Below are 24,733 nucleotides of genomic sequence, written 5' to 3' on the forward strand. Positions count from 1 at the left end.
AGGGCTGCTTTAGAAGCTGCCACACAGGTTAGCAATAAAACAAACTGTAGGCCAGAAAGCATCTTAGAAATACAATGTTGTATAATGGTGTGTGCGGCTGTCACCGGGCAGCAGTTGCGTGTGTGTTATCGCCGTACTGTAAGCAGATGTGATAGCTCGACTTTGAGAGCATGTGAGCTGTCGCCGCGTTGGAACTGAGATGATTGACTTTAATGTGAATGCTGGTAGCAGTGGCAGCATCTGAAACTAACACATCTAATACACTTGGAGCCGGTGGCCCAGTGTTGGTTTGTAGATTCCTGCTCATGAAACCAGAGGGAAAACCACATTTCAGTAAATTAATGCATATCTGAATGATGATCTGCTGCAGGACTGAGAGAGGATGCACTTACTGTACACGCATTTTAAAACAGGAAGTAATAAAGGAGGCTAATGTTAAGAGATGCAACTGTTTGCTCAGGCTCAGACGTAATCCTGATTGTGTACGCTGCATTCGTGCTGTGTTAAGGTACAGGACAGGAGGCTATGACACTAGAGGTAGCACAGAGAGGTGGGGGTGGGGGCATGGGGGAAGCAAACTGGATGAAACATTAAATAGAAGAAGAAGAAAAGCTCATTATATGGGAAACACTTGTGTTAATTTCATGGACTGCTTCAGAGTGCCAGAACAGGTGACAGAAGGGGAGCTGTCCAATATGCAAGTGAGGAGTAACCCCCCCTCCCCCTCCCTCCAGCCCACACTACCCCCCCACCTCCCCCAACCCCAATCAGCTTCTTCGGTGTGAATGAAATAAATAAACAATGAATGGTCCACTCTCCTCGCTCGCCTCATCCCATCTCATGCATGGCTGCCAGTGATGGTCTACTGGGTGTCAGCTTTTATTGGCACGGCACAAAGCAAGTGCCAGGGGTTCGGTGGCCCGACTCCCCACTGCAGACTGTGGATAAAAGCAAGCAAAATGCCTCAGCCGAGCTGAGAGACATAGTCATGTTGGGCTGGAACGAGGAAGTGCAGTGGAGAGGGGAGGGACTCAGGGCGCAGCTCCATGGGGCCGCCGCGGCGCTGCGACCTTCTGCACATGGAGCCGGGGAGAGTTGGAAGAACTTCATACTGCAAACTCAAGGAATAGCAGGTAAAGTGACTTCAACCGCACATTTCAGCTCGGCTCTCACCTCAAAGGCTAGGCCAACACCTCTAAAGTGATTTCGATGGCAGTGAAATGGTTTAGGAGACATTTGCGCCTGACTGGAAAAGACTCTCCTTATAGTTTCGGTGCAGGTGCGCCTCAGCATCAAGGTCCCGTTTGATGCGCGTAATGTTCTTCTGCCACAGAGTTTATAACGGATTAAATAACAAGACTGTATTTCAGTAATATATCGGGGAAAATATATTGTTTTTAAAGCGTTGTCTGTGTCTGTAAGCTACGAGCAGTAATTTAAAGGAAGTAGAGGGAAATGTTCCCCATTTTCCTTGCGTCTTTCTCTCTCTCTCTCTCTTTTGGGAAATATGGATAAATTATTTTCCAATTAATTCGACTTCTATAAAAATCCGAATCACATTTTCTTTAAGAATTCATACAGATCGGCTCGGGGCTCATTATCATTTTAACTCGTTTAACTGTTTTTCCCTCTTCGGCTACGGCACCTGTTGCAACAGATGTGCGCACTTTGTAAACTTTAGGGCCCTGTTTTAAAAGTGCCTCAAGTTTATTAAGATATTTAAAATAAACTTTTTTTTCAGGAAATAATTTTCTTTAAATTGTTGAAAGCGCAAAATTGACCGGGGCCTAAACTAATGCGAACATGTTTTTTGCTTAAACAGGAAATCAGTACGCACCGACTAAAAGCGCTCTCCCGAGCGGCTCGAGTTTACACACAAATCAGTCGCTCTGAGCATTTCTCGTTCCGTTAATCTTTGTGTCGGCCTGTTCAGAATCGAACCGCAGTCTCTGTTAGCCGGTAAGGCGTCTGTGTGAAGGGAAGAAAACAGGCAGGACTGATGAAACTTTTCACGCTGCTGACGCTCAAAGGTGAAAACGTTGCTCATCAACGCCCAGGCAGAAAACTGAAAGATTCACCGCCGAAGAGATGGGGGGGAAATGATCGGGTTTTTTTCTTTTTAAACGCGATAAAAAACAGAAGTCCAAGAAAGCTGAGTTTCCTCAAATATATATATTTAACCCTTCTCTAAATTATTATTTATTAACTATAATTAACTGTGTGTTTAAAAAGTGGTGTGTGTGAGACGTAAAATAAGTTGGCATTAATTACATTTTTTTAAACTTGGAAAGCATCTTTCTCTGATGTGTCCTATTTTTTTTTTTTTATTAACACATTTCAAGTTTACGGTCAAGCAGAAAAAAATATATTTCTCCGCAAATGTAAAGCAGTTATCTACTTTAACAATAAATGTAAGATAATAAATAAACTACACGAAAAGTCAAATAAAATAGCAGAAAACTCATTTTTGATTTCTGAACTTGAAAACGGAGCTCAGTACCTGCGCACATAGGGCTTTTTTCATAGCTCAGTTGGAAAGAGAAGTGCTGAAAGTGCTGCAAATCTGTCTGCAGATACATCATCTTTCTTGTCAGTAGAAACAGAAGTAGGAGGGGGGTGTGAAAGGGGGAGGGGGGTGGAGGGGTTAGAGGAAGACAGGCAGTTATTAAAATGATTGTACTGTCTGAATAGCAGAGTAGTGAAGTGTGTCAGATGCAAATGAAGGAAACTTCTTCTTCAGCGCACCTTTGCTCTCCCACCACCACCACCACCACCCTCCTCCAATGATAGACTCCCAGAACACATCTGCTAACACTATCTGCCCACTTCCACCCATACATTTCATGAATTACTGATGAGCATCTCTGCGTGCACACACGAACAGAGGTGTCCGCGCGCCACGTTGCTTGGCAGTGTGGGATCATCTCTTTTCCTCGTTATTGATAAGAAGGCGCCCACGGCGGTGTTACTTATTGCAAAACTCACAGGACGGATCGTTATTATTTGAGATGTTTTTCGATAATTGTCACTCAGACTGTTCAGTTAAAAGTGGAAAGTCTGAGTGGAGCGTATGAGTAGAAATCACTCAAAGTGGGGCTCCTGATGTGAGGCGAAGTGTGATGAAGCTGCATTCACATAGCCGTGTCACAGCACTGCTGTTTCTCTGCAGATATAGTTTAATTTATTTAAAATATTTAATTGCTGCCAAAAACTATAAGTATAAACTTGTTTTAAAAATACTGGGCCTTCAGTCATATTTATGATGTTTAATCAGTAGAAAGTTCCAAGTGAAACTCTCAAGAAGTGTCACTTTAAAAAAAAATCCTTCATATTTTCAGTTTGTTTTAACTGTGCACTAATCTAAACACACACAGACACGCCACTGTGTCAGCTTTCTCCAGGGTATCCAGACTTTGCTGGTGTGGTCCTCAGTATCTGTTAACGGTTTCGTGTGTTTCTCATCTCCACCCTGCTCCCTGGTGTAGCTTTGCACCTCGCTACCCCCACCCCCAGCGACACACCGCCACAACCATCCACCAAACACACACACACACGCACGCACACGCATGTACAAACACACAGGAGGAGGACCGAAAATTCTGTCAACCCACAAGCCTCTTCCTGCCTCTCCTCAGTTGACGTACTCCGACCAAAACTGTTCCAGTCCCCCCTTTGCGCTCTGTGTTAGAAGTCTTTTCTGTGACTCCTATTTCACCGCCTGAAAGATTCCACCTGCCCCCAGTTCGTACACTCATACACTTTGACACTCGTACGCCAACGCACACACACACTCACACACACACACACACACACACACACACACACAATAATTTCACTCTGATTTGAGAAGGAGAATCATTAATAAGTCTGGATAGTTAGATGGAAATGTTTTGGTCGTGCTCCGGCTTTTATCAAAAAGTTCTACTTTCAGTCTGAGTCTTAACTTGATGATCACCAAATGCCAAAAGTATGTTAAAGTAGAAGCACTAAAAGTAAAAACAGAGCTGTCGGTAAACACAAGGAAAAAGTGCCATGAGTGTTCTGAACAAAAAAAAAGAATTTCCTGAATATTCTACGTGCACTTTACTTTCCACATGCCTACGCAAGTGGGTTGTGGCTGAATGTAGGAACTCTCTCTCCTTTTTCTAAACTTCTGTCAAAGCCCCCCCGCCAACACATCCGTGTTTCCCCTCTCACCATCTGCCCAGAAAAAAAGGGCACATGAGAATACACCTCCCTCTGCCCCCGACCTGCAAACTCCAGATGCTGAGGAACGGCGCTGCCGAGTCGTCGCTCGGCGCAGTAACACGCAACACCACCGTGTTATGCTGAACAAATCATCTGCACCAGTGACCTATGCCCCCCCCCCCCCTCGCCACCCTTTCTCCCTCCTCTCGCACTTGCATCCTGAGTGTCTTGCAGGCCTTTGAGCTCCTGACTTGACTCCGCAGAATCTTGTGCGTTGCGACAGAGCGGCCCCGTTGCTTCCCACTATTTGTTCCAAATGTGTGGAGCCATCTGTCAGTAAAACAGGAAGGGCTAGGTTCCCCTTCTCCCCTGGGTTTGTTTCGCTATTTTCGGGAGCTTCACTTCTCCCTGTGTGGCTGCTTGGACTGGGCAGCGGCCCCACCAAGGGCTTCTTGAAGTGGCGGAGCTGGGGCTGAGGCTGTCGGGCCCATCTGCTGCAGGCTTGAGGGCCATCCATTATTAATGGGGCCACGAGCATTGGTGACTCCTCAGATATGCAGCCCTGGCCGGAGGAGCGCTTCTGGACTCGATTGCCTCTTCTTGCTAAAAAAAAAAGGTGGGGGGGAGTGTAAAAATAAATAAATAAATAAAGAGAAGTTCTCTGTCCTTCTGCCTGCCTTTCTGTCTCTTTTCTTTTTCTGCACCTTCCTCTGACTTTTTGCCCTTTCACAGCCTTCTACTTCTCTCCATGCACATCTCGCAGCCTTTCTCTCATCTCCTTCTTCTTCTCTCTCTTTTCCCTCCCTCTCTTTGTTTCTGATTGTGGCTTGCGTGTGTCTGCACTCAGGCCGCGGGCTCAGCGATGCATGCTCAGTAAATTAGAGAGAACACGAACGCCGATCAGCTGGGCACGGCAAACACCCGCATCCCCGGTGACCTGGGGCCAGTTAATTTTCTGCTTAATTTTGCGGCAGTCAGTTTGCATTTTGGGATGATTATGTGGCAGGAAATTAACAATAAATAACAAATGTGGTCTGAAAGCCTATTCCCGGCAACCCCTTGCTACTGGCAGGGCCCCCATCAGCCGGGGCCCGAGCTGCTCTCCATGCTCCGTCTTTCTGTCAGACTTGTAATGAAAATGTCTGTAATTCTTTGTAATGTAATGTGAGGGAGAGTGGTGTATCTGCGGCTGTGACAAGAGCGATCTCAGCGAGGTTATGGAGTCACGCCGAGAAGTACACCCTTTTACTCCACTCTAGCTTTTTATAACGTTGTTTCCTGCGCCTGCACTTGATTAAACTTACACGCACCTACATCTCTATCTTTCTCCCATTAGAGTACTTGCACCGCATGGAGACAGAGGAGGCCCAGGAAATAGCCCAGATGCCAGGTAAAAGCTCGCCTACTGCATGATTGAGCTGTAGAATGCATAAAGTAGATACAATAGGCCCACAAACAGGCTCTTACAGGACGGAGAGGTAATTTTGCTACCCCTGAATGAGTCATGTCGCGGGGGTTGCGTAGTGAGTGATGGGTGTTTGCTGGTGTGTGTCTCTACCCCAGACAGGGACAGTCCCCCTGCCAATGAAGCGTCCGAGGAGGCAGAAGAGCCCATGGCTGTCCCTGAAGACCTGTCAGCCGGCTCCACCCAGCAGCAGAACAACCGAGGGGACAAAGGTAACTCAAGCGCAGCCTGACCGTCACCGCTGCTTCTGTTAATTAAAATGAAAGTAAAAAAATCAGTGTGTGATAGCAAAATTATGTTGACGTATTGAATATATCCCATGAAGCGGCAATCAAAAACAAGCCTAAACGACTGCAGTGCCCTTCCCAGCAGTAGTCAGACGTATCATTCCCAAAGCATCCAAATCCGAGTAAAGCGATAAGTGAAAGTAATGTGAGGATCAAAAGTGTGACATATATGTTAAAAAAAAGCATAAAATTAATCAAATGAACATCCAGTGGGAGATATTTGCTGTTCCAAATCCCTTGGAAAAATTAATTTAAAGCTGCAAAGAGACACATTTAGGTCATTGGCAGGAAAGGTAAAAAAAAAAAAATCCCTTTGATCCATGGCACGTCATTAATAAGCTGAATCTTAAGGAATAGCTAATGTGGCCTTGATTTGAGTTTGCAAACAGCAAGCCAGGGAATCTCATGGTGAAAATCAGGATGGAGAATGCAAGGGGGACTCACATCAGTGACATATGTTTATCTCAAGTCTTCTAACATGGGCGGTTTGTGAAACAGGAAATGTTTACTGGTCATTAAAGGCTGATCAGTTTTATATGACAGCAAGATAACCGGACATAGCATTCACCTTTCATAGGACAAACAGCATAGTTTGTGTGTATTGTGCCTTTTTAATGTCAAAAACATACTTTCATCTATTGAATGAATCACTTGAAATGTTTATATATCACATATAGGAGATAGAATGCAAAAAAAAAAAGACAAAATGGAATGGCTCAAAATTGACCATCTTATCAGTATTTTTCCACTTACATCCAGATAACGGCAAAGATTAGCAGCGCACAGTCAAAAATAAGATGTGAGAGGAAACTGAAATAGGATGTGTAAGAGTTTCCTAAGAAGAACTTGCCATCAGGCAGTTTCAACACTCCTGGAGATAAAGAGTTCAGGAACGGGGCCAAGCTCGGAGAGCGCATCACCGCACCACATAGGTCGCACACCTGCTTACTCACAAAGGCTCTCTCTTTCCTACTTTTGAGCTGTCAGGTGCTGAACCCGACACAGGCAGGAATCTGTGAGTCTAAACAATCAACACGTGTTCAGCCGAGTAACGGAGGATGTGTGTGGAACCGCGTTTTACATCACACATGCACGTCTTAGTCAACCGAAGAAAATGGGAAATGGTCGGCGTGAGCATTATCTAAATGTTTGACTTTCATTGGCAGCCTGTAAAGAAGGGAAAGAAGGTGCAGCTGGGTGTATGACTTTATGTTCTGCGTGCGAGTTTCTTTTCAATCCCTTCGCACGAGTGTGTGTCTATATAAGGGACAGAAAGAAAGAAGGGAAGTGCAAGTATCTGGTACATCTATGCATCACTGCCTCAGTGATAAGAGCCCAAATGAGTTATAATTATCGCCCAGGATCATGTGCTGCTCAGTTCTCTTTAGTGAAAAAAGAGGGGGGACTATATGTGGGACATGGGACCTCAAAGTATCGAAAGCTTAAAACCTCGAAACCCAGGTTATTTCCTGTTGCAAGTGAGTCTTTATAGCCTGGGAACGTCATTGTTGGCGCACATTCGCTGTGGTACAAGCTACACATGTATGACTACACGCACGAGGGAGGTTAATATGTGACGCCTATTTAACCATTTCGTGAAAGAAACGTTTTTACCGCCTTGTGTTTCTTACACCGAACATAAGCCCAGAGACTCGGTTAAAGTCACAAGACTGTAAGATGACCTTCACAACATCCCAGTGAAATGATTTCGCTTTCATTTTCAGTGATTCAGATAGGTCCTCGGCTATGTCAGAGACATGAGACTGAGAGGGAGACTGAGCGGTCTAGTTCCCGAAAGCATGGAGGCGAGTTTAAAAAAAAAAACGAAAAAAAAAACGAAAAAAAAAAACTGTGTGAGGGCAAAAAGCAGGCTGTTTTTGGTGTTCCTGCAAGTTGTGTTCAGTGTGTTGCTGGCGTGGTTTAACACTTGTGGTTCCACTACTTTGCACACAGGGTTATTTTCAGGCAGTGAGAGCAGCACAACTCAGTAACAGGAACCTCCAGTGGCTCCTTGTGTTTCCACGCTGCAGAGCACAATGCTGTGTTGCTTCCTACCTGCTATGCATCCTTGTCAATGCAGCTAGTTTATTTCTTCTTTTTATGCCTTTCTAAAGCTCTAGCATTTTACTTGTTAATTATTTTTCCAGTCACTGCTCCAGGGCGTGCTGTTTCTTTACCTGTAGTGTGAAGATTAGATCCGTATCAGGTTATAACCATTTTATTGAGACCTGTTTTGTTTGTCTACTGTGATCTGACACTTGCTTCCCAAAATGAGTAAATCAGGATGTGTGATGTTCATGACAAACACGATGTAAAGCAAAAGCTTTCTTCCTATTCCCAATTTAGTCACAACTTCCCCATATCCATGAGAAGTGGGTGTCAGCCCAGTGTTCATGGTTCCCTTCTGCTCCAGCTAGTTGATAATCTCAAAGCTTCACTGGTGTATTAGATGATAATAGATAAACACATTTTTTTCCACCCACTTTGTATCAACCATTTCCTGAAATTGTACACCTGCATCACTGTGAAAAGGCGTTATTCCTGGATCAGTTCTGTATTTTTTGGGGGGGTAGAGAATTCTTTCAAAAGCTAATGTGCACGTAATTTATGTACTTTTTACAATGTCTATCGACATTTAAAAACAGTGTAATTATCCATTACGCTGTGGCAGTTGAAGGTTTTGCGGCTAAAACCATAAATTAAATTAGCAGGATTGAAGTGGTATAGCTACTTATGGAGTTTTGCTTTCGAGTTCTGTGATATGCAAATGCAAATTCATAACTCAAAAAAATCCCTACAGCTAAGCTACACTAACACATAGTCATGTAAAAGTTTTGTTTCAATGAGAAAAAAACCCTCAGTGGTTAAAGTGAGAACCTCATAGACGTACACTTTGCAATAAATGAATTAATTAATTGTATCACTTTGAATAACCTAAACATGACTTGCTGAGAGTGTACATAAATTGGAACTGCTACACAGTTAGCTGTCACAGAAAGGTTAGCTTAAAAAGTAACAGAATCATTATTAGGAACGTCATAACCAACAGATAAACCAAAATATGTGGTAGTTGTTAATTGTTCAATTAGTTACCTAAATGTAAATAATAGAACTACATAGTGTTATCCAAAAGTAACAGATAAATGATCAAAAGTGCTAGCTAAAATTAAGGGACAAATGATTATAGTTAAAAGTAGCCAGGAGACCTTAAAGCTAATGCTAAATATAATGGTTAACAGTTTGATGGATAAAAACAAGGGAGAAATGTCTTATATAATTTTGATAAAACCCCACAAATAAATGGTTCTAATAGATCAAGTTTGAGCAGGCTAATTGCTAAATGCCTAGCTAATAGCTAGCGGATAGCAGCAATGTTAAGCTACTTAAACAAGGACAGTTGTTGTTTTAACTGATATAATGTGAAACAGCTGATTCTTGAAAACTCAGAAAGATAGCAACAAGTAACAGATAAATGGTTGACATATTTGACTGAAGCTAATTTAAGTCACTGATCAAACTGAGGGTGAAACAGATTTTCTAGTTTTTCTTTAATGTCCGTAAATAGTTGTTAAAATAAGTCGTAAACGTCTGTAAAAACAGAGAGCTTGTAACTGAAACTAAACACAATAACAGAACAATCCCCACTTACATGCCATGCTCATCTGTGGTGCATTGTAAAGACATTTTGAACGCTGTGTAGCCCCTAATTCCTACTTGGTTATGTAACATAAATGATGGCCAGTTTAGCATTCTAACCACACTTTTGTTTTTTATAGACAGCAAAACTGTTTCTTTCCTTTCTTTGCATGTTGGTGTGTCTTTTATCTTATCTCCCCAGCAAAATACAAGTCTGTCCAATAAACCCAGCAGTTTAACAGATAAGATTATTTCTCATGTGACATAAAATAAATAAATAAATAAAACACATTTTTTTTCAAAAGTGTGGGTATGGACTGTCAGATTATGAGAAAAGGGATGATCACCAACATCTCGTGATCCTACTCAGTTCTCATGTTTCACTCTTCCCTCTGTGGAAAATGTACATTAGGGGATTTATGCCCCCTCAGTGACTCTCGGTGAAAACAACACTCCTGCATTAGAAAAAAAAAACTGTTTCAGTTACAGGCTGTTTTACAATTCCTTTCCCATGCTTCCCTTTCTGTCACTTCTCCATAATTCTTGGTATTTCAGTTAGACAGGCCCTCTTTGTGAAGCTTCCCCTTTTCCATGGATTCCTATATTTCATGATTTCCACTTCTTCCTCTTCAGTTGTACAAACAGAGGTAGAGGCATGGGGAAATCAGGCTGTCACTGTGACATGCAAACCACAGGTTGGTAGCTGCGGGACTTACATGATCTGTCAGTTCTCTTAAATATTTCTTAAGTCCATTGGTGGGAAAACGAAGCGGCTGAGAGTTAATCGCACAGGGCACTTCTATTTTCCTTGGAACACTGGACATCGAATACACACTACAGTGTGTATTGGATTTTTTAAAGCTTTTCTACAGATAAGATAAGAGCAGGCGCTGATCGCTCGGGTATATTTTTCTTTCGGCACTTTAAAAAGCTAGAAATGTACAAAATGACACGAAGACCTTTGCAAATGAATACGAGTGTGAAGAGGCCACATGGCTGTATATCTGTGTTGTTCGCTCGGTTGCTATGATAGATACCGCGCGTGTCCCTAGTTTCGCACTGCTTCCTGTGTCTCTGTTTCCTGTTTATCTTGCTGTCATTTGCTTCACCAAAGTGTGATGGTGTGAGATGATCGGCATGTTTCTTCATCTCCTCACTGACATCCTCAAAGAGTAGACATGCTGTCCACCTGTGTGCCCTTATGAAGAGCTTTGCCTTTTAATGTGAATTCAGAAAAAAAATGTCTGAAATAGGAGGGAAAGTTTCTGAAGGGCTGATGCAGCATCCCTCTTCACAAGAAAACGTGCACTAAAGGAAGTTGCTATTACAAAGCTGTTGGTGCCCTAGTTAGGGCAGTTGCAGTTTCTGTGTTACAGCTTACGGTGCTTATTCCAACAGGAGTAAACACAGAATGTGCAGAGCTCCACTGAAAAAAATATCTCTATATATATGAATAAATTCAAATAAAGCCAGGTATATTTTGTCACAAATTAAAAAATCAGTAAAGTTCAGTTTAATAGCTGGAAATCACAGTATGAGTTCAGCATCATGGTCCTTTATACAAAAAGCAAAAAAGCAAAAAAGTAGGAATATTAAAACACAGTGTTGGGATAAACAGCTCTCTAACTTCTCATGCCACAGTATCAATATCACACTGATAAATTGCCCATCTTTAGCATTTAACATCATGCAAGAAACAAAAATGCTCGTATTCTAAACCGTGGCCCCCCCTTGCCCTCTTTTCCAGCCTGTAACATTAAAGTTGAGGCTCGCAGTGATGAGGAGAATGGGCTGGCCTGTGACATGAACGGTGTGGAGGAGGAGGAGTGCGCGGAAGACTTGCGCGTGATCGATGCCTCCGGGGCCAAGGTGAACGGCTCACAGCCGAGCCCCGAAGCCAAGGCCTTCTCCTCGGCCGGCGGTATCCGGCTGCCCAACGGGAAGCTCAAGTGCGATATCTGTGGGATAGTTTGCATTGGCCCCAATGTGTTGATGGTGCACAAGCGAAGCCACACTGGTAAGCCACGCCGTCTGCAACACTTCTTGCCCTTCCTTTGCACCCATGTTCACTGTTAGTATAAAGGAGATGGATTTAGGGGTAGAGAGGTGTGCGCTGTGGCTCCTCCGCCTGTTTAGCCAAACATAAATTCTTTTCAGAAACACACGCAATGTCACCACGCACACATACACACTCTCTGAGAGTAACTTCTTTTGCAGTCCTCCTCACACTCACTTGTAGCATGCTTGCATCTGGCTGTGTGCGTGCAGAGCCTAATATCGCGCATGAAATAGACTTCAAGATGTAGCATTAGCATTCGTGATTGTTTATCTAACAGTCTCTGAATCGCCACGTGACAAGCAACTGATCAGGTTATTGTGTGATAAAGTAGCAGAGACAAACTTGGTCCAAAGAAAACATACCCTCAGTTGAGAAACAGGATATCTGCAGCAATTAAATGGGATCTCTGCAAAGTGACAATTATCTGGCTATTAAAAGTTTTTCAGAATTCAAAATTGATATTCTATTGTAATGGAGCCAAACCAGTGGTGGGGAACATTTGTGAAAAAGGCACTTAACTGTCAGGCTTTAGAAACTAATGAAACTCAAAATGGAAGAAAGGAACAGTAGACTAATGTAAATGCAAAAGAAAGTACAATAAAAGATATAATGAAGTGCCTCCTATTTAAATAGAAAATATTCTGTGGTGAGTCTTTGCTCCTGAAATGCATTTTTAATGAATTTCCTTTTTTATATATTTTTGCTGCTTCACTGGTGACTCTTATTTTACGGGGGTGGGGGGGGCTTTGAAAAAAAAAGAAAGCCATATTAAAACGTTCTCACAGAATGCCACAACACTCGGAGAGGATGGATATTGGTTTATTCCAGAAGCGCTGATCAGGAAGACTGGCTCTCAACACAAAGTGTTTCCTTCGCTTTATTCAAATGAGGCTGAATTTGCATTGTGATGTGCCGCTCTTATTTTAGAGACGAAGAAGAGGAAAAAATGAGATTTTCAGATCAAATTGACCTAGGCAATGGTGCATTACGGAGCTGGCAGGCTGAGTCTGAAAGGCTCTTGTTCGATCAGAGCGCCAGAAGTCTGTGGGGCAGGGGGAGCATGGAGAGATGGAGTGTCACTCTGCTGTGAAACCCTCCCCACAGGCTGCTGGATCGTTCTCCGCCCCGGAGACGCTGCATCATCCGGCTTGTAGTGCGGCGACCTCCCGCGTCCTCGCAGCTTTTCCATCCGCACAGAAAAGACAAAGACTTTTATCGCTGTCAGTGGAGGGAGGGAACAAACACAGTCAGATTAGTGCACTCAAGGAAAAGCTTAAAAATGAAACAAACCGTCTGATCCGATCCATAAAATCTGAAAATTAGAAGCCAATAAAACATACAAGTTATTCTGTCCCACCCCCCTGCCCTTTCTTTCCTTGTGTTTACATCTTTGCAGTAACGTGTGTCTGCTCTGTCTGTTCTCGTCCTCAGGAGAACGTCCATTCCAGTGTACCCAGTGCGGCGCCTCCTTCACCCAGAAGGGCAACCTGCTGCGTCACATCAAGCTCCACTCAGGGGAGAAGCCCTTCAAGTGTCACCTGTGCAGCTACGCCTGCCGCAGGAGGGACGCCCTCACCGGCCACCTACGCACACACTCAGGTGAGCATGCAAAGGTCACCCCCGCTGAAAACTTCTGCACTTTTATGTTGGATGATTTTTACAAAAGGCACAGCAACTTCTGCAGCACATGCAGCGTGAGCTCGGGACTATGTAAAGGGAAGTTGACAGGGTGTAGATATGGTGTCACTTTTTTTTTTTCAAATGCTTTGCAGAAGTACGTGTTAGTGTAATTTGGGTGTAAACAGAATTCTCCTTCTGAAGGGTTTGTCAGAAAAATGAAGGGATAACAATCACGATTGTGTCATTTTACAACGTAAATGTAACAGCACCTACAAAAAAATAAGTGAGAAAGATTAAAGCATCTGATATATGTTGGTTATTGAGCTGAATTGTAATCATATAAATTCAGCCTGGAGAGCTTTCAAACTGGAGACAATTGGACTTCTAATATTAAAGACATAGAATACTGTTATCATAGTAATGTAACTCCTAATATATAAAAGGAATGTATTTAAATATAAATATATGTTAAAAAAAAAGGCTTATTATTTTCCTTAAAAAACCCAAAACGCTAGCCACTTATTTTTAGCATGCAAAAATAAAAAGTGCATGCATTAAACTAATTTCAGCTGTTTTTATGAGCATTCACAAAACCAGGATTGAGTCACACCAGTGTATGAATGGGTGGATGAGGGTCCTTAGGGACTAGTAAAGTGCTATACAAGTACAGGCCATTTACCATTTACAGGCCATTTGAGTTTGTTTTGTTTGTCTGTCCAGGTATAGGCAGAAAAATCCTCCCCTTCCTCAGAGTTTTTCATATTTTGTATTTAATTTTCAGCACTTTTTAATTTAGGTTTATGGCTTTTTTTTCTCTGTATTTAAAAATATAGCAAAAATCATCAGTATTTGTCGGCATATAAAAATAAAAAATGTTGCTCTCCATCATAAGGTTTCAGTTTGCACTGTGTTCAGTCTACACTAAGTTGCTACCTGAGTTACCCATAAATACAGAGGACATGAGCTCAGCACTATCTGCAGCAGCAGAGCTTATGGCATCCTAAGACATAAACTTCTACTTGTGAGTTCTTGCACAGGGCCTCCCAGAAATTGTTTTGGTTTTTTTTTGTCATTTACATCTTTGTAGGTGGTGCTCTTTTCTTCCCCTTTTACCACTGGTTGTGCCAGATCCCTAATCAGCCCTTATCTTGTACTTAATCTGATCAAAATGCATTCGTTACATCAATTCCTTCCTGTGTTCCTTCAAGAAGAAGGAACCAAATGGCCATTTAACTTACTTTAGTGTTAATTATTTAAAAAAAAGTTTTAATATCAGACTTTACATAAAATATTGCACTGCTCTGCTTTCACTGATGTAATTTTTTTTTTTTGCAGTTGGAAAACCCCACAAGTGTGCTTACTGTGGGCGGAGCTATAAGCAGCGCAGCTCTCTAGAAGAGCACAAAGAGAGGTGTCACAACTACCTCCAGTGCATGGGACTGCAAAACACCATCTACACAGGTTGGTGCCTCACGAGGCGTGCGCTTTAACTTTCACCCAGATCTAATGACCTACTTTATCCTGAGCACGGGACGCAGGAAACTGTGCACAGAACAGCAGCCTATCACAGTCACTGTCTTTGTTGCTAAAAAACAAGACAGGCTACATTTCCATTTAAATATAAGCTCGTGTAGGTATCCGAGCTAATTAAGTCAGTTTCTTTGTCTATATAAGTTTAGACACTTCATACGTAGTGTTCTGTGCAGCTCTACATTAAAACCTGGAAACAGATCATTATGAGCAAATGTTATATTCGTAAACCAAGTGCTTCACGTGTGTCAGAATAGTCCGCTCTGTGCTCTGTGAGAAAACCACCATCAGGCTTGTGCCAGCAGGACAAACTCCAGTTACTTTGACGCTAAAATCTACTTCTCTGTCTTGCTTTCCAGTAGTAAAGGAAGAAAGCAACCAGAATGAGCAGAGGGAAGACTTGAGCCAGACGGGATCTGACAGAGCCTTGGTGCTAGACAGACTAGCTAATAATGTAGCTAAACGTAAGAGCACTATGCCACAGAAGTTTGTGGGTAAGGGCTGAAATCTGCTTCTTTTGTGTCAATACAATTTCGCTGCTTTTTGCTGAAAGAAAAAAAAAGTGTAACTGTGACTGTTTGTGTTCATTGGGGTTGCATTTTTCTCTGCAAGCCTGGTTCTATGCAGTGCAGCCTGATCACAGACTGCACCTTTTATTTGCTTAATCGTCACTGGAAAAGACTACATTGAAATATTACCTTGATTCTGCATAGACATGTTACATATAAGCGATTCATATCCACACAAAAAACATAAAACAATCAAAAGAGGGAGAAAAATAGAACATCAAGAGGTAGACTGAAGTGACTCATTTTAAGATTCAGCGGCTCAGTGTCAAGATGGTGAGATGATAGGATGCAGGTGAAAGTATGTCAGCGTAGTACGAACCTCACCCTGCCCTTCTGTCTCTCCTTCTCTTCAGGTGACAAACGTCTGTCGGACCTCTCTTATGACGGAGGAGCAAGCGAGCTGATCCAGCCCCACGTCATCGACCAGGCCATCAACAGCGCCATCAGCTACCTAGGCGCCGAGTCGCTCCGGCCTCTGGTCCAGACCTCCCCGGCCTCCTCTTCCGATGTGGGCCTCGGCTCCATCTACCCCCTCCACAAGTCGGCGACGGAGGCCCACGCGGGGACGGGCTTGTCAGCCAAAGACAGTGCGGCCGAGAACCTGCTGCTGCTCTCCAACTCCAAGTCTGCCTCCAGCGAGAAGGACGGCTCGCCCAGCCACAGCGGCCAGGACTCCACGGACACCGAGAGCAACAACGAGGATCGCCCGACTGGAGCAGCCCCCGGCCTCATCTACCTGACCAACCACATCACCCAGGGGGTTAGGAACGGCGTGCTTCCCCTGGTGAAGGAGGAACAGCAGAGGCAGTTTGACGCCATCCGGGCCATGGAGATGGCCTCCGAGGGCTTCAAAGTAGTGACAGCGGACGGGGAGCAGGTGAGGGCGTACAGGTGCGAACACTGCCGCGTCCTCTTCCTGGACCACGTCATGTACACCATTCACATGGGCTGCCACGGCTTCAGAGACCCCTTCGAGTGCAACCTCTGCGGTCACCGGAGTCAAGATCGATACGAGTTCTCCTCTCACATAACACGAGGAGAGCATCGCTACTGAGCCACGTCGACCAGAGAACACACATACACACTTTCACAGGATAGAACAGACACACACACACACACACACACACACACACACACACACAGACACACACATGTAATAAATTAATATAAATACATCATGTAAAATACATTGTTAATGTCTGTGTGTTTTTTATAAGGTATGCATGTTTGTTGACACACAAATAAATGTACAACTATTAAAAACATTGATTTTCATCTCTGATACGAACTATTCTGTTTTTTTAGGTTTTTTTTAAGAAAACAAAGTAAATAAGTACTGTTCTTCATTCCTCACAGGAACGAAGAACAGTACTTCTTAAATACACATCACCTGTGTATGTAAATATATAATAAAAAAAAGGTCTTATTTTTCCTCCTTTTTTTCAAGATTTAAAGTAATAGGATTTACATCCTTTTTGCTTTGACACCTTTCTGTATTGAATAACAGAAAAAAATGTCAATTCCTTCTGCGGCTGTTTCCAGTGCAGGCAAACCCAGTGTAACATAAATACAATCAGTAACGTAACAATCAGTGTAGATAGACCCACAGCTCCCCTGTAAGGTTTTAACCTGCTCTTGTGTTTGTAATAACCTTCACGTTATTTATACATTTACATGCCTGTCTGTTTTTTGTATTTATTACAGTGATCGATGTTTGTCTCTTAGAGTAGTCAAAGCTGCATTTTTTTTTTCTTTTTCAGTTCGGCTGTACTAAATGTGTATGATGTTATCGGATCCATGACTGCTGCTGGAAGCTATTTTTAGTGTTATCAGAGGGAAATGTTATCCTGGACTTTTCTGTTTTATACCTGATGGCTAAGAATTGTTTGACCCGTGAGACGAAAACGAAGTTGACCTCAGTTGAAGGGAGCTTAATGCTTGCAAAAATATCAATAAAGGATATTTTATATATGCAAATAGTGTGGGAAGAGTGTTTCTGTTTTTTTTTCTGTTTCTGTTTAAAGATGGCTGTAGAAGTAAGGAGAAAGCAGACCTCCTGGATATCCATGTGCTAAAGGAAATGTGAAAATCTACAAATTGGGGTCGGGCTCGGCAAAATTAACTCGGGAGTTAACGGAAAGTTTCCCTCAGATTCGTTCCCACATTTCGCTCTCTTCGCACGCTCCTCAAAGTCTGTGAAATAATTACGTTTACATGTCATTCATGCTGCCAGCTCTAGCTGTCAAAGAAACGGCTAGCAAACAGTGAATGACTGGCATTTGTGCAAAGAAACAAACACAAAAAAAACAGACGGTGAGACAATTAACAGGGAGTGAAGAGTAAACAAACACAACCACACTGTAGACTTGTTTTGCAGGGGAAAAAAGGCGAATACTAACTCAATTAAAATTAAATTTTGCCACATTAGATAATAAATCACCAAAAGGGACAATATGAGACTGAAATATTGCAAGGTACATACTTGACACACACACACTCATACAAAAGCATGTCGACGTGTGCCGTGCGTCCAAGACCTGAAGAGTCTGGATGGTCCTCTGAGCGGCAGAGAGCTGGGACAGGGAGGATCAGCCACCGGAGCAGAAGGCAGGGGCAAGCGCTCTGAGGGCCAGGTCTGTCTGGAGATGCTCATTCGGGGCCGGCAGAGGAGCTCAGCAGCGCCGCGCACTGAGACAGCCTTGTCCAGATGGCTGCTGTGTGATTTAGCTGAAACGGGAAGCAGCTGTGGCCAGCGCTGAGCCCCCCTACGCTTGACTAGGACCCAACAGGGGAGGGAGGGCATTTGCATGAGAGGGATAATCTGGCCAACCAACTCTGGCCCTGCCAGAATCCCAGATCTCACTTCCCCTTTCAGCCCTGGACAAAAATACTCCTTCAAGAAGCAGACTAAACCAGAGTGGTGGCTTTAACATGTTCCAACAAGAAGTTTGAAATTACTATTTTTCACACTTTTGCCGGGCTGCGGTTCATTAGTGGAAGACCATAATAGAACATTTACTGCAAACTTCGCAAATGGGAGCGCTGTGTTTACCGGTGTTTCTCAACATGTGCAGATTACATTTGACTGCCTGTCTTGGCATTTCGTCACATGGATTTCACTACTTAGGACTGCAGTTTGATCATGTAAAGATATGTCTCACTAAATGAGCAATGGGGACATTAAGTGCATGTTTGCATGTTCTGCAGAAAGAGAATACTCAGCAGCAGAAATTAACTCATATTATAAAACATATTATGTTCTTTCACTCTCACATGTATCTACCATTCGGACTGAGAATTTTATATTGAATTGTTACAATGTAAACAGTGCTGCAAGCTGGACAATAAGCAAAAAAAGTGTGGTTAAAGAAATCATCATAATTAATAGACATGTGAACAGATTCATATATAGCTAATTAGTGCTAACTAACAGACTACTAAAATGCTACCGTTTCACTCAGCACAAACTTGTTAGATAGTCTGTCTCACACAGCACGCCATAGTATTACTCAGATAACCTATTAAAATACTGTAAAAGGCCACAGCAGCACAGGCAGATCGTAGGAAGTCACTTTAATAACTCAAAGCAGTGGATAAGGCCCAGCAGACCCAGATCGTCTCTGGCTGCTTGCATCAATACACCTGTCAATGAATATGACCTCAACCAAAGTCAGACAATCCAGGTGAATTAAAAAGTTCACCCAGCTCACTATTACGAGCAGTAAAACTACCCATAGAGGCCAGGCTGCTTTATTAGCAGGCTGTAAATATGTTCTTTAACATTGTAAAGTTGGACATTATAACACGGGAGTCTTTGTGAACTGATGCTTTTGGAGCCAGCCTCATGTGGCCATTAGTGGAACTGCAGTTTTTGCGGGACTCGATTTTTCCACTCTGGAGACTGCACTGTGGTAAAACAGAGTAAAGAAACCCCCTTTTTCAGTAATAGCCAGCAAACACAGTCTAATTTCATGGTTGGTGGCACAGAATGTTTTTCTTTAAATAAAATATTTGTGACATACAACAGCATGATGTACTCTTTCCTATTAGCCAATCTGAGGGCAGTATGGAATTAGTGGACCCTGCATCAAACAATGCAGATGGTAACTGCACAATACGGATACATTGCAGAAAGAAATGTTGACTAAAACCATTGCATGCTTTCACAAGAACTCTAAATAAATATAGTAATAATTTTACCTGTAATGTTTCTATATTACAAACAACATGAGATTTGATTTCAAATACTGGAATTTTATTCCTATAACGTATTACATTTAAACTTCTACTTGAGCACAGCTTGTGTAGTTCTTCCACAACTGTATATACGTGAACACAGGGAAAAAAGCAACACCAAGTGCTTATACTTATTTCTACCTCAGCTTGAATCCGTATTAAGGATAAAATACGCTTTCAAAATGATTCAGTAAAATGACCTTATTTTCTTCCCTGTAAATGTACTGTGTGATGTGTTTGTTTGTGACCACACTGCCCCAGATGTGACCACTTGCTTCACAGCCACAGTCAAATTGAGCTACAAGCTTACACCATATGGCACAGTTTTCAGTCCATACTCAATGGGCTCTATAGATCCCGTCAGCACCAGAGGAATTCTGCGCATCTGTCCTGGTCCAGCTGTGAGGAGTCCCCGCGATCGGAGAAGCCCACCCGTTGGGGGGGAAGGGTGCGTGTGTGACTACTTTCACTGCTGGCTAACTCAACAAAGTTTCTATACAGTGGCCAACAACACAAGTGTGAAATATTTATCAGGGACCTGACAAAAAAGATGAAAAATAAATGAAAGCCCCGTTTTCATGGTCTTCCAGATTCTCAAAGATTTCTTGATGAAATTTACATGAGATTTTGTTTCATGTGTGCACAATCTCTAATGGCCCCCTTCAGTGGGAGTGCATGTGTGACCAGTGAGGCATTTAACTTGAAAAACATAACGTTAAAAATCCTCACACCGCTTGCGTGAGGGACGTCTTCACTGAGAAAACAGTTGCAAACACTTTGACCGGGCACAAACTCCATGGATCAGAACTAACACAGAGGCCCTGCAAAAGGGATGTATTGCAGTAACACTGCTGTCTTAATCACTAACAGGAAGACAGGCAAAGTTTTTCTTTTTTTTCACTTTTTAAACACAAGACCCAGGATACTCTCCGTGTTGCCCAACTTCCGCGGATATGATTAACACATCCAGCCTCAGGAACATTTCAGGACAGTGAGACTTCAGGCAAACCGTGGTTGTGGTGCTCGAACGTGATCACACTGCCCTCTGTGGATCGCATGGGATCGGATATGTCACCACAGCCTAGAGATAAACTTATTGCTTACTGTCACACTCTGAGACAAAAACTTGTGGAGATGTGTGTGTGTGTGATATATACATTTATTAGGGACAAAAACAATTCTGACCATGCAGTTAACTGAAAAAGACCAAACAGATGACAAGCATTAAGTCATAATTCGACTGTGAATGTCTATCCTTGATGTGAAATACTAGATGGAATTTAACTGGAAAATGGTTTATGTATAATACACACTACCTAACACTGGATCACAAAGCAACAGAACAAAATCAGCCTGACCGGCACAAACACCTGAAAATGACCAAAAAGCTGAACGCAGATGGCAAATTCTCTTAGTACAAAGTGGGAACGAGGTAAGGTTTTCTTCATTTTTTCTTCATGTTACGACACCCTGACCTTTACAAGTAGTGTTGAAAAACCTCAAAACAACGGACCACTAGCACAGAGACTAACACATTACACTTACACTCATAAAAGAGGCACCTGTTCACCTGTGCAATCCAATATGACTGGACTAAGCTGATACAGAGGCTTAAAATAACTATTTAACTGGTAGCCAATAAAAAGGTCCTTTTCTCTAATTCTGTTTTCCTTGTCATTTATGGAAGCCCTGTTTTTCGTAGGCAAACAAATAAAACTGAATTCAGCTCTTCATCACACAGATAAGGCCAACTTCCCATCATAGGGATATTTGGCAATATATGGGGAAAAAACAGAAAGACTGCATTAAAGAGACCCGTCTTATAGTTTTCAGCTTTTTCATGAGACTGTCATTCTTCGTTTTTAGTACTGGGTCCTCCCACTTTGTCGGGTTTGTGCAGAACAAAGAAAGCATTTAACGTCTTTACATTTTCCATTTCTTTCAACACCCAGAACCTGAACGGAGACAAAGAAAAGTTTAACGCCCACATCCAAAGGTTTTATTCCACTCTTCATAGAGCTCCAAGTCCTTTGATGACACACTGGGACGTACAGTCTTCAGGGCTTCGTGGAAGTCACTGTAGATGATGGGTCGCACCTGATCCGCGGTGATGGTGGCGATGTCACTGAGCTGGATGCTGCGTATGGGCCCCAGTGCTGCCTCTCGACACAGCTGGGTCATATCGGCTCCGGAGAAGCCCTCCGTGGCTGTCACCACCCTCTCCACCTCGCTTTCTCCCAGCTGGTTTTTCTCCTGAGCCATGAGGTTTGTCACTATCTGGCGTCGGGCAGTCGCTTCGGGCAGGGGGATGTATAACCGCTTCGCCAGGCGTCGTCGTGCTGCCTCGTCGATCTCCTGGGGCCGGTTGGTGGCACCCACCACCAGGATTCGGTCCTCTGCTGCAGTGGCCGCTCCATCTAGCTGGACCAGAAACTCTGTTTTTATCCTGCGCGAGGAGTCGTGCTCACCGTCCGTCCGCTGGGACAGCAGGGAGTCGATTTCATCGATGAAAATGACAGCAGGCTGGTGGCAGCGGGCAATGGCAAACAGAGCTCGCACCATTTTCTCTCCTTCACCCACCCACTTGGATGTGAGTGATGAGGCGCTGATGCTAAAGAAAGTGGCACCTGATTGACAGGCAATACATTTACCTATCAGAGTTTTTCCAGTTCCCGGCGGTCCAAACAGCAGGATGCCTTTGGGTGGGCCGCGGAGTCCAGTAAAGATGTCAGGTCGCAGCATGGGCCAAACCACAATCTCCTTTATGGTAGTCTTGGCGAACTCCAGACCTGCTATGTCGTCCCAGCCCACCGGAGGCCCGTGGTCCATGATCTCACTCATGATCAGCTCGATTATCTTTGGCTCAAAGTTTTTCAGACGCTCGTCCAGAATTTGAGGTTCCTGATTGGAATTACGGCTCGCCACACTTCCCTCCTCTTCCTGCCGTGGAATGGGAGACACAAATTTTGAAAATGCACCTCGAGGCCTGTTGGCGCCCAGAGATTTCTTCACAGTTGCCGCCATCCCAGGGGCCTGACCTCTCTGAGGCTGATGGGAGTGCTTTCGCTGCTGGTCAACGACAAACTGCTCACGAGCTGTTTTGAAGGTGGTAACAGCCCGTGGGTCTGATGATGCCTGACTGCCATTTTGCTCCCTGCCAACATCACCTCCGTCTGTGTTGTAAAAATTTTTCCGCTTCGGTGTGTTGGAGGTGGGAAAGAAGGAGGACTGATAGTGCTGCGTGACCCCTGCGGGGCCAGGGTTTACATGTGGGAGAGCTGGAGAAGGACGACTAAACACAGACTGTGGCTGAGCTGGAGGTCGGGAGGATGAGGGTGGATTGACTGAAATTCCTTCGTGACTGCTGGGCCTTTCCACAGAAACATTAGCAGGGATACTGGCTGCGATTTTAACCTCTGATTTAAGCTGCGGTGGTTGCACAGTTTTAAAGGGAGGAGTGAGAGAGCTACCTTTACCCTCTTGCCCCACAGTTATGTTAACGTCAGCTGGTGCCACCACAAAGCTCTCACCTCCTGTCTTTGCCTGAATTGTTTTCCGAACGCTGGGCAACTCCAGCACGCTCTCTGCAGTGAGGGATGACTCCCATTTGTCGCTGTAGTTCCTCTGACTCCGGGCCAGATGGAGCGCGCTTTCTGCATAGTTGTTGAGCCCTGTGCGCGGGTCGTCCGAGTCCAACACTGCAGCGTAGTGCTCAGAGTAGGTCCTGAGCAGGCTGGCCATGCCGGCCTGAGAGAGCTGGGAGCTTGCCCATGCATACTGAATGGAGAGGATGTGGGCCCGGTAGGCATCGGCCGTCTGTTCAGGTGTACAGCTGCCAGATGAAATGTCAAAGGACCTCTTCTGCCATTCGTCCAGGTGTGCGCCACTCATGCCTGGCCTGCTCCAGCCTGGTGAAGACGAAGGGACAAGAGTTATTAAAAATACATGACCCCAGTAAATGCCAAGGCACAAATCTCCCCAAAACCCATACAGAGAAAAGCTGCCACTTAACTACGTTACATAAATAACCATTTATGCAGCAACACTGAGTTATAGTGATTTTTATATAAATGAAAGGAATTAAAAAACAAATAAACACGTGATTTGAATCCAGCTTTAAAAATGGTAGGCCACACTCATTAGCATTGAAACTGAACAGCCTTCATTAAAATCCTTCGCCCATGTCTTTAATACTCTAAATACAACATTTCGTTTTCTCAGACTTAAATAAAACTCCTTCGTCCCCACATAAAGCAACATACAACTGCCTCCCTGAGCATTATCTCCAACAATGAATAGTCAGTGACAAGGCTAAAAGTAATCTAAATCTCTGTATATGTAGCTGAACTACAGAGAGCTGCAGTAAAACAGGTTATCAGTCTCGATGCACCCAACTTGTCTGAACTGTTATCTAAAAATGCGCCACAACAAACAACAGTATTCATAATGGACGTCACTTACTATTACTGATATCTTGTCAAAAAATTATAAAAAATATATGAATACACTCGTAACAACTTTTAATGCACTTTAACTCGATGTTTACAGTAGCGGTAATTCCCGCCTCTAGTTTGTGCTCCCTCCCGAAACTAGGACTTCCTGTCTCGTTCCAATTCGCTCTCAAAAAATCTACAACTGTGGCCGTCGCATAACTTTTCACCTAATACAGGGAACCAGCGCAAAGAAGCAACGATCTTAGTTTTTGAATACATAAAACATTGAATAATGATGACCAGACTCGGACATTAAAGTAAACGAAACGAAGCAACTAAGTTTTTTACATATTGGAACGAGACCCATAAGTTGTCACAAGTAGGGAGTGCTCCATTTATCCTCCAGTTCCGCCCAGTCCAGGCTACAAAAGCTAATATACCTCGTTATCAAATTTCACGAAAGGTTTCGTGATTGATGTTAGTTATTTCAAAAAGTAAGTGGAACTTTAATATAAAACGTGGAGCGATTTTTCTTCAGTTTAAAGACTTTTTTCTGCGGAGTATGTTGCCAACAGTACACAGGTCTGCTAATTTTAGTGAGGTCTACGACGCCATCTCCTGGCTACAATACGCATATGGCATTGCCGCGTTAGAGGGTTTCATTCTGGGAAATGTAGTTCTCTTGTCATTGAACGTCATCCAGACTTTGA

The 24,733-nt window shown here is 43.5% G+C and overlaps 2 protein-coding genes across 6 annotated transcripts; one reads left to right on the top strand and one right to left on the bottom strand.

The window, feature by feature from the left end:
- The first annotated feature begins 805 nt into the window (after positions 1 to 805).
- ikzf1 (IKAROS family zinc finger 1 (Ikaros)) lies at positions 806 to 17,273 on the top strand. Of its 5 annotated transcripts, none has more exons than XM_006799030.3 (8): positions 806 to 1,133; positions 5,525 to 5,578; positions 5,752 to 5,865; positions 11,324 to 11,593; positions 13,067 to 13,234; positions 14,591 to 14,716; positions 15,145 to 15,279; positions 15,708 to 17,273. In XM_006799030.3, exons 1-8 carry the CDS (start codon positions 806 to 808, stop codon positions 16,406 to 16,408), a joined length of 1,896 nt encoding a protein of 631 aa, XP_006799093.3. In that variant the 3' UTR covers positions 16,409 to 17,273. The 5 variants fall into 5 exon arrangements, with proteins under 5 accessions (XP_006799093.3, XP_006799094.2, XP_035767126.1 ...); XM_006799031.3 differs by having other exon boundaries at positions 845 to 1,133; positions 15,148 to 15,279; XM_035911233.2 differs by lacking the exon at positions 15,145 to 15,279 and having other exon boundaries at positions 845 to 1,133.
- Positions 17,274 to 20,737: 3,464 nt separating this feature from the next.
- On the bottom strand, positions 20,738 to 24,166 carry fignl1 (fidgetin-like 1). Its single transcript, XM_006799032.3, has 2 exons — positions 24,052 to 24,166; positions 20,738 to 23,498 (listed from the first exon to the last, which is right to left on the bottom strand). Exon 2 carries the CDS (start codon positions 23,479 to 23,481, stop codon positions 21,568 to 21,570), a length of 1,914 nt encoding a protein of 637 aa, XP_006799095.2. The 5' UTR covers positions 23,482 to 23,498; positions 24,052 to 24,166; the 3' UTR covers positions 20,738 to 21,567.
- Positions 24,167 to 24,733: the final 567 nt, after the last annotated feature.

This window comes from Neolamprologus brichardi, chromosome 13 (assembly GCF_056152115.1).
Source record: "Neolamprologus brichardi isolate AB-2024 chromosome 13, ASM5615211v1, whole genome shotgun sequence".
Lineage (NCBI taxonomy): Eukaryota > Metazoa > Chordata > Actinopteri > Cichliformes > Cichlidae > Neolamprologus > Neolamprologus brichardi.

Excerpts from the sequence above, each read along its gene's own strand:
- ikzf1 (XM_006799030.3), top strand. The coding sequence starts at position 806 with ATGGTCCACTCTCCTCGCTCGCCTCATCCCATCTCATGCATGGCTGCC. Across the intron at positions 11,594-13,066 it reads GCACAAGCGAAGCCACACTG|GAGAACGTCCATTCCAGTGT; the intron begins GTAAGCCACGCC and ends TCTCGTCCTCAG. Across the intron at positions 14,717-15,144 it reads GCAAAACACCATCTACACAG|TAGTAAAGGAAGAAAGCAAC; the intron begins GTTGGTGCCTCA and ends CTTGCTTTCCAG.
- fignl1 (XM_006799032.3), bottom strand. The coding sequence starts at position 23,481 with ATGAGTGGCGCACACCTGGACGAATGGCAGAAGAGGTCCTTTGACATT.